At 41.1% G+C, this 14,792-nt stretch overlaps 2 protein-coding genes across 5 annotated transcripts in view; one reads left to right on the top strand and one right to left on the bottom strand.

Annotated features, from left to right (window-relative positions):
* The window catches only part of LOC125271227 (B-cell receptor CD22-like), a 25,131-nt gene extending 17,536 nt beyond the window's left edge, over window positions 1–7,595 (top strand). Inside the window, exons 6-11 of one of the 2 annotated variants that reach the window (XM_048195261.1) lie at window positions 5,372–5,614; window positions 5,698–5,800; window positions 5,918–5,960; window positions 6,233–6,310; window positions 6,398–6,457; window positions 6,698–7,595. In XM_048195261.1, coding sequence (XP_048051218.1) covers window positions 5,372–5,614; window positions 5,698–5,800; window positions 5,918–5,960; window positions 6,233–6,310; window positions 6,398–6,457; window positions 6,698–6,721 — 551 coding nt within the window. In that variant the 3' untranslated portion in view covers window positions 6,722–7,595. The remainder of the gene's footprint in view (window positions 1–5,371; window positions 5,615–5,697; window positions 5,801–5,917; window positions 5,961–6,232; window positions 6,311–6,397; window positions 6,458–6,697) is intronic. The other variant, XM_048195263.1, reaches the window with a different exon arrangement.
* LOC125271244 (polymeric immunoglobulin receptor-like) overlaps window positions 1–14,792 on the bottom strand; it is a 477,349-nt gene that overhangs the window by 426,071 nt on the left and 36,486 nt on the right. The gene's annotated exons all lie outside the window — the stretch shown is intronic.

Below are 14,792 nucleotides of genomic sequence, written 5' to 3'. Positions count from 1 at the left end.
TAATACTACTGTTGAAACCATTGACTTATTCAATAGGAAATTTTCTTAATTAAAAATTATATTTTTTAGCTAAAGACTATGCTTTTCTCATGATGTGTGTCTTGTAGTGATGTCAGTCAGAATGGCTCTGCCCCTTCCTCTAGTGTTTCTGCTCATGATTCACGGTGAGTCACTCCTGCAAAAGTATTTATTTATTTATTTTTTAAATCATTAGTCACTTATCAAAGAAACTTGTTCATTTTGGCATTATTTTAAACCATGGTTCCAGAAATCAGTGAAGCCCCTTATAAAACCCCTTTCACAAACATTTTTTTGTGAATGTAAGTAAAAGCTAAATTAAATAATAATAATAATCTGTGTATCAATAATGATTATTTTAATGTCTTTGCAATGTCAGCGGTTCATATGTTTTTTTTTTTAAAAAAAAGAATATGACATGAGGGGTCAGTAATTGTTGGGGATTTCAAGCTGGCAAGCATCACACAATGGCTGTGGTCAATAAAGTGCACAGTGATAAAAATACTACGTGACTTTATTATAACATTCAGAAATAATGGGAAACTCAGGAGAATAGGGCAAACACATCCACTAACATTGATGGCACTGAACAATGAACTGTAAGAAACCCCCCATCGGCCCAATGAACGGAATCCGACGGCCGGGGCGAAGGTTTAACGCATGTATGTCTTTTCAGCGCCCCTGTGAAGTTCATTTATTTTTTTAGAACATAGTTTAAATTTTACTTTAGCTGCTCATTTAATCTGACTCCAATTTCAAATGATTATTACTCTTATCGTGTTTCTAATTATGGAATTAATTGTTGGTCATGTATTATTTTAGATATTTGATTATTCTGGGTATCCCATTGTGACACAGTTCGTATGTACGGGAAGAAGGAGGCGGGAACCGGCGAACGTTCAACAAAACTTTAATAAATAAATAAACAAATATAAAACAAAAGTAATGCCGGCAGACCCTCACGGATGTCTGCCGGCCACACAAACATAATAAAACATAAAATAAAGTCCAGGCCTGGTCCTCTCTCGTCCTTCACTGTCGTCGCTCCTCCTTTTATGCTCCCGGAGCTCCTCCGTGAGAGACTCGAGGCCGGCGCGCATCGCAGGTGATGCTCATTATCACTTGCGTCACCGGCCTCGTGCCGTTCCCTCACGGCTCTCGCCCGCCCTGATCGCCACATACCCCCATTGCCCCTCGCAGGCCGGGGGGTACTCCAGAGACTGCGCTCTACTCCCCCCCGGGGCCTGTCTCGGCGGCCGCAGCATCTGGGGGTAAGGACAGACGAGACGAAAGAAAGGAGACGGAAGCAAGGGGAGCGACAGAATGAGAGAGGGGAGAGAGGAAAAAGAGAAAAAAAAAATTTCTTGGTCCAGTTCCCAGACACACTGCCGCTCAGTCCTCAGCCAGCTGAGAGGCTCTTCCTCGCGGTGCCGTGTGATGGTACTGGACGCTCCGTGGACGGCTCGATCCTCCTCCGCCCCCTGGTGGCCGGCGATGGCTCCTCCGGCTGAGGGCGGCCGGCAGTGAGTCCCCCGTTCCCTGCTCCTCCCCTTCATGGCGGACGGCAGCAGGCTCCAGCCCACGGCGAACGGCAGCGACTCCTCCGCTCCCTCTTGGACGGCAGCCACCCCACTTCGTCCCAGGGGCACGGCACCGAGCTCTTCGTCCCACCTGTCACTATGCTCCAGCACCACCGCCTCAGGCAGCCTCTCGTGGTCTTCACTCCTGCGCTGCCCGAACTCCGCAGCACCGCGATCCCCCTCAGCAGCGAGGGCTCTCCGACAGCATGTCCCTCCTTCCTCCCGGGTTTCGGCACCAATGTAACACAGTTCGTATGTACGGGAAGAAGGAGGCGGGAACCGGCGAACATTCAACAAAGTTTTAATTTCAAAATAAACAAATACAAAATGAAAGTAATGGCAGCAGACACTCGTGGACGTCTGCTGGCCACACAAACATAATAAAACATAAAATAAAGTCCAGGCCTGGTCCTCTCTCATCCTTCACTGTCATCGCTCCTCCTTTTATGCCTCTGGAGCTCCTCCGTGAGAGACTCGAGGCCGGCCCGCCTCGCAGGTGATGCTCATTATCACTTGCGTCACCGACCTCATGCCGTTCCCTTACGGCTCTCGCCCGCCCTGCTCGTCACACCCATATTTTCAATTATTCGTTCATTACGGACACATATCGCTTAGAGTCACATGCCCCGGGTTTGCACGGATCTCTCGACACAAATTCCTCAGTTTCTGATTCTTAGTCAGAGGGTGCAGAGTTTACTAATGCATTTGAGTCGAACCGCCACATGCTTGTTCAGACAAAAACAAAGATTTCCTAGTCCAGATACTGCAACTTGCTAAGTCAGTGATAGACAGAAATCAAAATGTTCCACATGATGTGCAACATGCTCCTTTCATTGAGCCTTTAGTTTGACATATCCTGATGCAGATTTGCGGAAATATGGAGTCCAATAATCTACTGGTCATAATGATTTCAGAAGAATCCAGAGTAAATCAAATATAACATTTTATTTGTCAGGTAAAAATGTATCATGCCATTTACACAAATAACCAATTAGAAGCCAATTTAGAAATCATAAAAACATAAGTTGCTCAAAGGTCATGATTCCTGTCATTTCCCAGACTCCAATTCCCATAATCCTCCCTGCCAGTCACAAGCACAAGGGAGAGAGGAGTGGGTTTTCATATATCTTGAAGAGACACTACCCAAAAGGAGGACAGAATTCTCCTTAGTTTTGAATATTCTGGTGCATACTGTAGATGCGTGAGGAGAGTATAGGGCAAGGCATTGTCGTTTGCTATTTCTTTGAGATCTTCTCTCCAGATGAGTTTTATTGCAGGGTGCTTGATCTCAGTTTTTGTCTTAGCAGGGAAATCAATTCTTACAGAACTAAGGAAACACAGCTTAAACAACAAGGAGAACTAACAAAATAATTAACAGAACAGGTGAACGGAATCATTAATCAAACACACTTTAATCCAAGAATCGAAACCATAAATTAACACAAAGGAAACACAACCACAAACACACTGACATCACACAAGACAAGGAAAAGACAGAAACTGAGGGCTTATATACACAGAAAACAAAGGAGCCAATTACCAAGACACACCTGAACTGAGGACTAATCAATCTGTAACCTACGACACAAACAGGCAGGGGGAACAGAGGAGAATATGAACTAATTAACAAACCAACTGCAAACAGAAACAGAACACAATGAAAACTGAATCAGAACATACATGTGACAACATGTTACAGCAAGACTCCCCGATCATTTGAGCTTCACGCAGTTTAAAATGTTCCAACAGTACATGACATTAATGTTCCTCTGTTAGCTCTGGGTAAGGCTCAAGCAAACTGTCCATATGAGCAAGTTTTCTTTCACTGTCACTTGTGAAGTCTGGAATTGTAGGTTTAGGGGGGCTATACAATGTATACTGGAGCTGCAGCCTTGGCTGGTATCAGCTGTGCAGGAGCATCAGCTGCGGTGCTCACTGAAGGGACTAAAGCAGGGATCATGTTTTGAGAGGGTAACGCTGATGTTGTTTGGTAAGAAGGGACATAACTGAATGAAGCAGGTGCATTCACCAGCTGTATCTGCAAATGTGTTATTGCAAGAGAGCCGTAAGTTGCCATAGGATGGGAATAGGCAAGTACTGGTGAAATGGGCAGTAATGATCGTTCAGATAAAGCTCGCTCTCGCCTGGGAGAATGAGAGTGAACAGGCTCTAATAGTGGTCGAGGTGACAGATGCGAGATGTTGGCCAGAGTAATCCTGTAGTTCACGGATGATTTGGATGGATTGGAGTGAATCCAAGGTTACGACTCTTTACCTGTGCTTTAGGAAAAGCACCTGTCCTCTTTTTACCTGACATCGTTTTCCTGTTCATCCCTGAAGAATGTTTTGATGTGTTTCATCATCTCATCTCGACAGTGCTTATGTTTCTTAAGCTGATCTATTTTCCTGAGTAGATGGTCTATTTCAACTGTCTTCTCTTTCTCCTTCTTGTTCATGGATTCCATGAGTCCATACATAGTACGTCTGCTTGACTTGGACTGGGCTTGGCGTGATGTCCACCTTGGCTGGGGGCTGCATCTGCTTGACTAGACTACACTGTAGGTGGAAAGGGCAGGTCCAGGATGGAAGTCAAGGATGTAATCCTCAAGGTTTTTGGTCTGACATCGGCATAATGGTCTTGCTTGAGTATCAGCATTCGGATGGGATGTTGCTTTGCCTTCTGCTGACATACTGAAGCACACTGCTAAAAATGCTCTTCGCATTTAGTATTGTTGTCTTGTTTCTATACTGATCTGACAATTACATGTAGATATTCTGACAGCTCCATCTGCGTAACGCAGAACATGTTATTTACACCAAATTTGTTTCTGCTAAAAATTATGTAGTATGTATTTTACGTAATAATAAAAAATTCTAACATATATAAAATACAGAGGTAAATGATACTGAAATAGGAAATAATGTTTATATATATATATATATATATATATATATATATATATATATATATATATATCCCTTTAATGTGTGTTTCAGGGGTTTCTAGTGCTGATTGGGGTGTGAGTTACAGTCCTTCACACATCTGTGCTCTAAAGGACTCATCAGTGATAATGAGCTGCAATTATACATACCCTACTGGATACTGGATCAGGAGAGTGTTCTGGACCAAAGTCTTTATAAGGCGTGAAGAGCCTCCAGATCTGTCTAAGGACCCTGAATACAGTCAGAGGCTTCAGTATCTGGGAGATGAACAGCAGAACTGCACCATGAGCTTGAGTCATGTGACACTGAAGGATTCACACATGTACTATTTCAGTATCATCACTAATAAACTTGAAGGAAGATATATTGGTGATCCAGGAGTGACTCTTACTGTCACAGGTGACTTTCATGAGGTTTCTCTCTTCTTCTGTGCATTATGTTGAATAATAATCAGTGTATGACAGCAGCACTAGATATAATGTGTGTGTTGTGTTCAGATCTTCAGGTGGAGTCTCCTGAGAGAGTGACAGAGGGAGATTCAGTCCGTCTGACATGTAAAAGCAGCTGCACTCTGACTGACAGAGCAACATTCATCTGGTACAGAAACTCACAGCCATTAACTGAGAGAAGAGACAGAAACAATGAACTCCTGCTGCAGTCAGTCAGAAGAGAGGATGCAGGCAGATATAGCTGTGCTGTACACGGACACAATCACATCTCTCCTGCTGTTCAGCTCAATGTCATGTGTGAGTACAGATTCATTTGTTCTTTTAAAAACTGGAGATTGTGTTTGAATGAGATGATTTAAGGATTAATTTTTGTCCCTTTTAGATCCTCCCAGGAACGTCTCAGTGTTGATAACTGGATCTGGTGAAATAGTGTCAGGAGATTCAGTGACTCTGATCTGCAGCAGTGATTCAAACCCTCCTGCTCTGAACTTCAGCTGGTTTAAGGAGAATGAAAGCTCAGCTGTTGGATCTGGACAGAGTTTCAGTGCACTACAGAGTGGACGCTTCTACTGTCAGGCTCACAATCAACATGGATCTCAGAGATCAGACGCTGTAACTGTCACAGGTGAAGCTTTTATTAACACACTCCTGTATCTTCACATCATTCATCAGTTTGGAGAGTTAATCATGATGATCTTCCTCTTTCAGTTCATCATGGTGCTGGTAGGAATGTTATTGTGATCGCAGCGACATCTGGAGGATTATTCATCATCATCATCAGCATCATCATCATCATCATCATATTTACAATGTAAATAAAAATCTATCAATGAAGATTATAAATTGAATGTGATTTTATATGAATACAGAATAATGTCATTATTAAATGAAACAATGAAATGGGTTGTTTGTGTTTCCTTTTTAACAGTAAGAAGAAAATAAACAGAAGATCTGCAATACATGAGTGTGAGGTGAGATGATCAAAGAAACACAAAATGATATCAATAAAAACATATATATATATATATATATATATATATATATATATATATATATATATATATATATATATATATATATATATATATATATATATATATCACTCTCTGGATTTTACTACTGCTGTGTAAATGTGAGAATAAAGAGATCATGGAGTGATTACACTTTTGATTGACACTTTTGTTGGCAGGACTCTTATTGTCATGGTAACCATTTAAAATCTTTTCTCTCTGTTTCCCTGTAGAACGATGATCCCAGTGCAGACACATATGCAGCTCTTGACCTCAGGTCCAGATCTTCTGACCTTTACGACACACTCACTGTAAGTTAAATATCAAAAACTATACGTGCAAAAGAGTTTGTGCTTTAAAAAGTCAGGTAATAAACAATCAATGTGTCTTTCACATAGACTGTCCATCCCAGACCTGCTGTTCACCAGCCGGACTCTTCTGAATATGAGAATCTGTCAGTAAGTGAGAGATCATCAGGTTGTCTCAGTCAGTATGATCAATAAAACAATTCCTCAGCAATTAATCTACTGGTCAGTGGATACCAAGCATAGTCTTTTCTTTCTTCTACAAGCTGGATTATAGCAGTTGTTCCACTGACAGTATTTTTTTTTTTTAATCAGATTATTTGTACCATTGTAGTGTTGGTTTATCATTCATGTAACTGTGTAAATGTGTTTCTTGTCTTAATTCTGTTGTAGCCACACAGCAAGACACCACGATAAGATGAAGCACAAGTTAAACTTCACTCAACCTTTGGGATTTCATCGGACACGCCCACATCACAGCTACCAATGAAAATGAAGGACTGTATGTGTGAACGCCACTGTAGAGTTTTCATTCCGCAGTGAAGTGATGTTTCTCGTCAAGTTCAATAGTATCATTCAGCTCTGACATGAGAGAATAAAATTATGTTTCTCTTACAGGTCCTGGCAATAATTCAACATAAAACAGTAACAACAAGACACAAATGTATAAACAGGTCAATTTTTGCATATTATATAAAGTGTTAATGTAAATCTGATGGATTAGACAAAAAGACAATATACACAGTATACAAGACATATTGTGAAGTTCATTAGAAATGTATGTTTGAAAGCATTTAAAATGGCACAGATACAATACCAATCTAATACCTGAATGGTGTAAACAGTCTTACCCACCTTTTTCCTAATGAGCCTGATGTGTTTAGATTCTGCTCCAACTTTAGTTCTGACTGATGACACTGTGCGCAGTGACACGTGATGTTCCCTCTCCATTTCCTGTGAAGTGTATCGATGTTCCCTTATTCCCTATGCTGGTCGCAGTGCCTTTCGAACTGAACATGTTCCCTCCCTTTAAATTGTAATCTCACTTAAGATAGCAAAATACCCTGAAGTTCACTTCACAGTCCACTTATCTAAAAGAGTTTTCCACTGAGTTTGTGCAAGAATATTTTTATACATTTTATCTGTTTATCAAAGGGTCGATGAGGCTGATATTTCCTCTTATTCATTTTAAATAGAACATTAAAAATTACCCGGATCATTTTCAACCTTCTGTTTTAAATCTGTGTTTAAGGCCTTGATATACTTCAAATGAAATAAATGAAGGAACTGGTGACGTAATTTCAAACAAAATCAGTTCAGAACGCAATTTGTTTGGAGTTCAAAACTGCTTTTAAAAACGAACTTGCAGTGTCGAGATAAATCGGGTCCTCCCTCAAAATCAGGTCTCTAACAACTATCAGTTAATGATTATACTAAGAACAAATGAATGATACACTATATCACCAAAAGTTTTGGCTCCTCCTCTTCCTCTGTTGATTTGACTCATGATTCCCGATGTCAGGGGTCTACAGAAGCTCTTATTGAGAATTAACAGAGGTTTAGGTGTTGATGTCTTATTGAAAATATTTTGTTTGAGGTCACCATCATGGAGATCAGTGTTTGCTTTAGTTGAGCTCTTGACCCTTGACTTTTGTTGAATTGCTTCTTTATCAAGATTTGCAGGTGTTTTCAGAAAACATTTCTGCATTTATAAAGCAGATCAACATATCTGTTTTAATAACAGACAAACAACTGCATTAAAGTGGTTCAAACAAATGCTAATTCGGTAATTGTTGAATTCTGTTTCATGCACATTTGATGCTTAATGTAGCGTGACTTCTCTGAATCACTCACATTTGAGAAATAATGATAAGATCAAATTTAGGACATTTTCTACTTAATATTTTATAAATGAAACCCCATGAGTCAATTTTAAAGAACCCTTAAAGAAGAAGATAAAGATGTTCTAAGTAAGGAGAGATGTCTTCAATTATTGCATAATTATTTCATATTTAATAGGTTATTTATAAATTTTCTACAAGCTGTTTAATCCATAAAATTTAGGTAAAATAAGAAATAAATGTAAACAAAAGTAATGAATTGAAGCAAATGATGGAAACCTATAAAAGGTTCCAAATATGAATCACCTGACAGAAGCCTTTAAGGTCCTATTTAAACTGCAAACTGTTAAACTAGCATAAACCATATCTGAAGAATCAGAGGGGTTTGTGGGTAATTGAGGAGTAGAACAAACCATATGAGAAGAATCAGAGGGGTTTGTGGGTAATTGAGTAGAACAAACCATATCAGAAGAATCAAAGGGGTTTGTGGGTAATTGAGGAGAACGAACCATATCAGAAGAATCAGAGGGGTTTGTGGGTAATTGAGGAGTAGCACAAACCATATCAGAAGAATCAGAGGGGTTTGTGGGTAATTGAGTAGAACGAACCATATCAGAAGAATCAAAGGGGTTTGTGGGTACTTGAGGAGAACGAACCATAGCAGAAGAATCAGAGGGGTTTGTGGGTAATTGAGGAGTAGCACAAACCATATCAGAAGAATCAGAGGGGTTTGTGGGTAATTGAGGAGTAGCACAAACCATATCAGAAGAATCAGAGGGGTTTGTGGGTAATTGAGGAGTAGCATAAACCATATCAGAAGAATCAGAGGGGTTTGTGGGTAATTGAGGAGTAGCATAAACCATATCAGAAGAATCAGAGGGGTTTGTGGGTAATTGAGGAGGAGAACGAACCATATCAGCAGAATCAGAGGGGTTTGTGGGTAATTGAGGAGTAGCACGAACCATATCAGAAGAATCAGAGGGGTTTGTGGGTAATTGAGGAGTAGCATAAACCATATGAGAAGAATCAGAGGGGTTTGTGGGTAATTGAGTAGAACGAACCATATCAGAAGAATCAAAGGGATTTGTGGGTAATTGAGGAGAACGAACCATATCAGAAGAATCAGAGGGGTTTGTGGGTAATTGAGGAGTAGCACGAACCATATCAGAAGAATCAGAGGGGTTTGTGGGTAATTGAGTAGAACGAACCATATCAGAAGAATCAAAGGGGTTTGTGGGTAATTGAGGAGAACGAACCATATCAGAAGAATCAGAGGGGTTTGTGGGTAATTGAGGAGTAGCACGAACCATATCAGAAGAATCAGAGGGGTTTGTTGGTAATTGAGGAGTGGCATAAACCATATCAGAAGAATCAGAGGGGTTTGTGGGTAATTGAGGAGTAGCATAAACCATCTCAGAAGAATCAGAGGGGTTTGTGGGTAATTGAGGAGTAGCATAAACCATATCAGAAGAATCAGAGGGGTTTGTGGGTAATTGAGGAGGAGAACGAACCATATCAGAAGAATCAGAGAGGTTTGTGGGTAATTGAGGAGTAGCACGAACCATATCAGAAGAATCAGAGGGGTTTGTGGGTAATTGAGGAGTAGCACGAACCATATCAGAAGAATCAGAGGGGTTTGTGGGTAATTGAGGAGAATGAACCATATCAGAAGAATCAGAGGGGTTTGTGGGTAATTGAGTAGAACGAACCATATCAGAAGAATCAAAGGGGTTTGTGGGTAATTGAGGAGAATGAACCATATCAGAAGAATCAGAGGGGTTTGTGGGTAATTGAGTAGAACGAACCATATCAGAAGAATCAAAGGGGTTTGTGGGTAATTGAGGAGAACGAACCATATCAGAAGAATCAGAGGGGTTTGTGGGTAATTGAGGAGTAGCACAAACCATATCAGAAGAATCAGAGGGGTTTGTGGGTAATTGAGTAGAACGAACCATATCAGAAGAATCAAAGGGGTTTGTGGGTACTTGAGGAGAACGAACCATAGCAGAAGAATCAGAGGGGTTTGTGGGTAATTGAGGAGTAGCACAAACCATATCAGAAGAATCAGAGGGGTTTGTGGGTAATTGAGGAGTAGCACAAACCATATCAGAAGAATCAGAGGGGTTTGTGGGTAATTGAGGAGTAGCATAAACCATATCAGAAGAATCAGAGGGGTTTGTGGGTAATTGAGGAGTAGCATAAACCATATCAGAAGAATCAGAGGGGTTTGTGGGTAATTGAGGAGGAGAACGAACCATATCAGCAGAATCAGAGGGGTTTGTGGGTAATTGAGGAGTAGCACGAACCATATCAGAAGAATCAGAGGGGTTTGTGGGTAATTGAGGAGTAGCATAAACCATATGAGAAGAATCAGAGGGGTTTGTGGGTAATTGAGTAGAACGAACCATATCAGAAGAATCAAAGGGATTTGTGGGTAATTGAGGAGAACGAACCATATCAGAAGAATCAGAGGGGTTTGTGGGTAATTGAGGAGTAGCACGAACCATATCAGAAGAATCAGAGGGGTTTGTGGGTAATTGAGTAGAACGAACCATATCAGAAGAATCAAAGGGGTTTGTGGGTAATTGAGGAGAACGAACCATATCAGAAGAATCAGAGGGGTTTGTGGGTAATTGAGGAGTAGCACGAACCATATCAGAAGAATCAGAGGGTTTGTTGGTAATTGAGGAGTGGCATAAACCATATCAGAAGAATCAGAGGGGTTTGTGGGTAATTGAGGAGTAGCATAAACCATTTCAGAAGAATCAGAGGGGTTTGTGGGTAATTGAGGAGTAGCATAAACCATATCAGAAGAATCAGAGGGGTTTGTGGGTAATTGAGGAGGAGAACGAACCATATCAGAAGAATCAGAGAGGTTTGTGGGTAATTGAGGAGTAGCACGAACCATATCAGAAGAATCAGAGGGGTTTGTGGGTAATTGAGGAGTAGCACGAACCATATCAGAAGAATCAGAGGGGTTTGTGGGTAATTGAGGAGAATGAACCATATCAGAAGAATCAGAGGGGTTTGTGGGTAATTGAGTAGAACGAACCATATCAGAAGAATCAAAGGGGTTTGTGCGTAATTGAGGAGAATGAACCATATCAGAAGAATCAGAGGGGTTTGTGGGTAATTGAGTAGAACGAACCATATCAGAAGAATCAAAGGGGTTTGTGGGTAATTGAGGAGAATGAACCATATCAGGCGAATCAGAGGGGTTTGTGGGTAATTGTGGAGTAGCATAAACCACATTAGAAGAATCAGAGGGGTTTGTGGGTAATTGAGGAGTAGCATAAACCATATCTGAAGAATCAGAGGGGTTTGTGGGTAATTGAGGAGTAGCATAAACCATATCAGAAGAATCAGAGGGGTTTGTGGGTAATTGAAGAGTAGAACGAACCATATCAGAAGAATCAGAGGAGTTTGTGGGTAATTGTGGAGTAGAACGAACCATATGAGAAGAATCAGAGGGGTTTGTGAGTAATTGAGTAGTAGAACGAACCATATCAGAAGAATCAGAGGGGTTTGTGGGTAATTGAGGAGTAGAACGAACCATATCAGAAGAATCAGAGGGGTTTGTGGGTAATTGAGGAGTAGCATAAACCATATCTGAAGAATCAGAGGGGTTTGTGGGTAATTGAGGAGTAGCGTAAACCATATGAGAAGAATCAGAGGGGTTTGTGGGTAATTGAGGAGTAGAACGAACCATATCAGAAGAATCAGAGGGGTTTGTGGGTAATTGAGGAGTAGCGTAAACCATATCAGAAGAATCAGAGGGGTTTGTGGGTAATTGAAGAGTAGAACGAACCATATCAGAAGAATCAGAGGGGTTTGTGGGTAATTGAAGAGTAGAACGAACCATATCAGAAGAATCAGAGGGGTTTGTGGGTAATTGAAGAGTAGAACGAACCATATCAGAAGAATCAGAGGGTTTGTGGGTAATTGAAGAGTAGAACGAACCATATCAGAAGAATCAGAGGGGTTTGTGGATAATTGTGGAGTAGAACGAACCATATGAGAAGAATCAGAGGGGTTTGTGGGTAATTGAAGAGTAGAACGAACCATATCAGAAGAATCAGAGGGGTTTGTGGGTAATTGAGGAGAACGAACCATATCAGAAGAATCAGGGGTTTGTGGGTAATTGAGGAGTAGAACAAACCATATCAGAAGAATCAGGGGTTTGTGGGTAATTGAGGAGTAGCATAAACCATATCTGAAGAATCAGAGGGGTCTGTGGGTAATTGAGGAGTAGCATAAACCATATCAGAAGAATCAGAGGGGTCTGTGGGTAATTGAGGAGTAGCGTAAACCATATCAGAAGAATCAGAGGGGTTTGTGGGTAATTGAAGAGTAGAACGAACCATATCAGAAGAATCAGAGGGGTTTGTGGGTAATTGAAGAGTGGAACGAACCATATCAGAAGAATCAGAGGGGTTTGTGGGTAATTGTGGAGTAGAACGAACCATATGAGAAGAATCAGAGGGGTTTGTGGGTAACTGAAGAGTAGCATATCAGAAGAATCAGAGGGGTTTGTGGGTAATTGAGGAGTAGCATGAACCATATCAGAAGAATCAGAGGGGTTTGTGGGTAATTGTGGAGTGGCATAAACTGTGCTAGTGTCAGAAGGGTTTTGGGGTAACTGATTATTGCACTGTTTATGCCACTCCACAGAGGGGTTTGTGGGTAATTGAGGAGTAGCATATCAGAAGAATCAGAGGGGTTTGTGGGTAATTGAGGAGTAGCATGAACCATATCAGAAGAATCAGAGGGGTTTGTGGGTAATTGAGGAGTAGCGTAAACCATATGAGAAGAATCAGAGGGGTTTGTGGGTAATTGAGGAGTAGAACGAACCATATCAGAAGAATCAGAGGGGTTTGTGGGTAATTGAGGAGTAGCATAAACCATATCTGAAGAATCAGAGGGGTTTGTGGGTAATTGAGGAGTAGCGTAAACCATATCAGAAGAATCAGAGGGGTTTGTGGGTAATTGAAGAGTAGAACGAACCATATCAGAAGAATCAGAGGGGTTTGTGGGTAATTGTGGAGTAGAACGAACCATATGAGAAGAATCAGAGGGGTTTGTGGGTAATTGAGTAGTAGAACGAACCATATCAGAAGAATCAGAGGGGTTTGTGGGTAATTGAGGAGTAGAACGAACCATATCAGAAGAATCAGAGGGGTTTGTGGGTAATTGAGGAGTAGCATAAACCATATCAGAAGAATCAGAGGGGTTTGCGGGTAATTGAAGAGTAGAACGAACCATAGGCTTGTTTGAGATGCGCCTAGCCTCGCCTGAAGTTCAGCCGAGAGTAGGCGGCTGCAGTGAGGGGAGGAGTGAAAAAAGTGCAGGCAAGACGGACAATTCTCCGTTCTCGTAGTGGATCAGAACCTACGAGATCAAAGGCGGATATCGCGGGATTCACACTCGTGCGCTGTGTTGCTGATAAACTGGATGTAATTTACGTTCTGTTGCTTTTATATGAAAATAAACATAATGAAGAAGCCACCCAAAGTACTTGTTATTTATTTCCATTCGAAGGATGTGTGTATTAATCATTTTTATTTTAATTACAGACATGTTTTTATATATTTTTATAAATATGATAACAATCACATAACCCATAGAGAGATCACACTGTCAGAGACTTTTGGAATATTCACACATAATTTATACGCATAAAATCATGGCATTAGAGTTTTAAAATCAAACATTTTAAGTCAGATCAATACATCACGGTTGTTTAAACCAATAAGCTTTAAGCTGTTGTCAGCAAGTCATTTCCCATCGTGCTTTTGGTCAGCGCAGTCGTGGAAAGGAACTGCGCTTGACTGCAGAATCTGATGAGGCCGCCTCGCCCTCGCGAGAGGTTTTTGACACACGTCGGCATGACATCAGAGCAAGGCGGCCCACCCTCGGACACATTTCTAACCGGCATGCATCTCGCGGTGATCACCGTTGATCGGTTCTGCGCAGAATTTGCTCATCTCAAACAAGCCTCATATCAGAAGAATCAGAGGGGTTTGTGGGTAATTGAGGAGTAGAACGAACCATATGAGAAGAATCAGAGGGGTTTGTGGGTAATTGAGGAGTAGCATAAACCATATCAGAAGAATCAGAGGGGTTTGTGGGTAATTGAGGAGAACGAACCATATCAGAAGAATCAGGGGTTTGTGGGTAATTGAGGAGTAGAACAAACCATATCAGAAGAATCAGGGGTTTGTGGGTAATTGAGGAGTAGCATAAACCATATCTGAAGAATCAGAGGGGTCTGTGGGTAATTGAGGAGTAGCGTAAACCATATCAGAAGAATCAGAGGGGTCTGTGGGTAATTGAGGAGTAGCGTAAACCATATCAGAAGAATCAGAGGGGTTTGTGGGTAATTGAAGAGTAGAACGAACCATATCAGAAGAATCAGAGGGGTTTGTGGGTAATTGAAGAGTAGAACGAACCATATCAGAAGAATCAGAGGGGTTTGTGGGTAATTGTGGAGTAGAACGAACCATATGAGAAGAATCAGAGGGGTTTGTGGGTAATTGAAGAGTAGAACGAACCATATCAGAAGAATCAGAGGGGTTTGTGGGTAATTGAGGAGAACGAACCATATCAGAAGAATCAGGGGTTTGTGGGTAATTGAGGAGTAGAACAAA

Source organism: Megalobrama amblycephala, linkage group LG7 (genome assembly GCF_018812025.1).
Source record: "Megalobrama amblycephala isolate DHTTF-2021 linkage group LG7, ASM1881202v1, whole genome shotgun sequence".
In the NCBI taxonomy this organism is placed as follows: domain Eukaryota; kingdom Metazoa; phylum Chordata; class Actinopteri; order Cypriniformes; family Xenocyprididae; genus Megalobrama; species Megalobrama amblycephala.
This window is presented reverse-complemented; position numbering and strand designations above follow the sequence as displayed.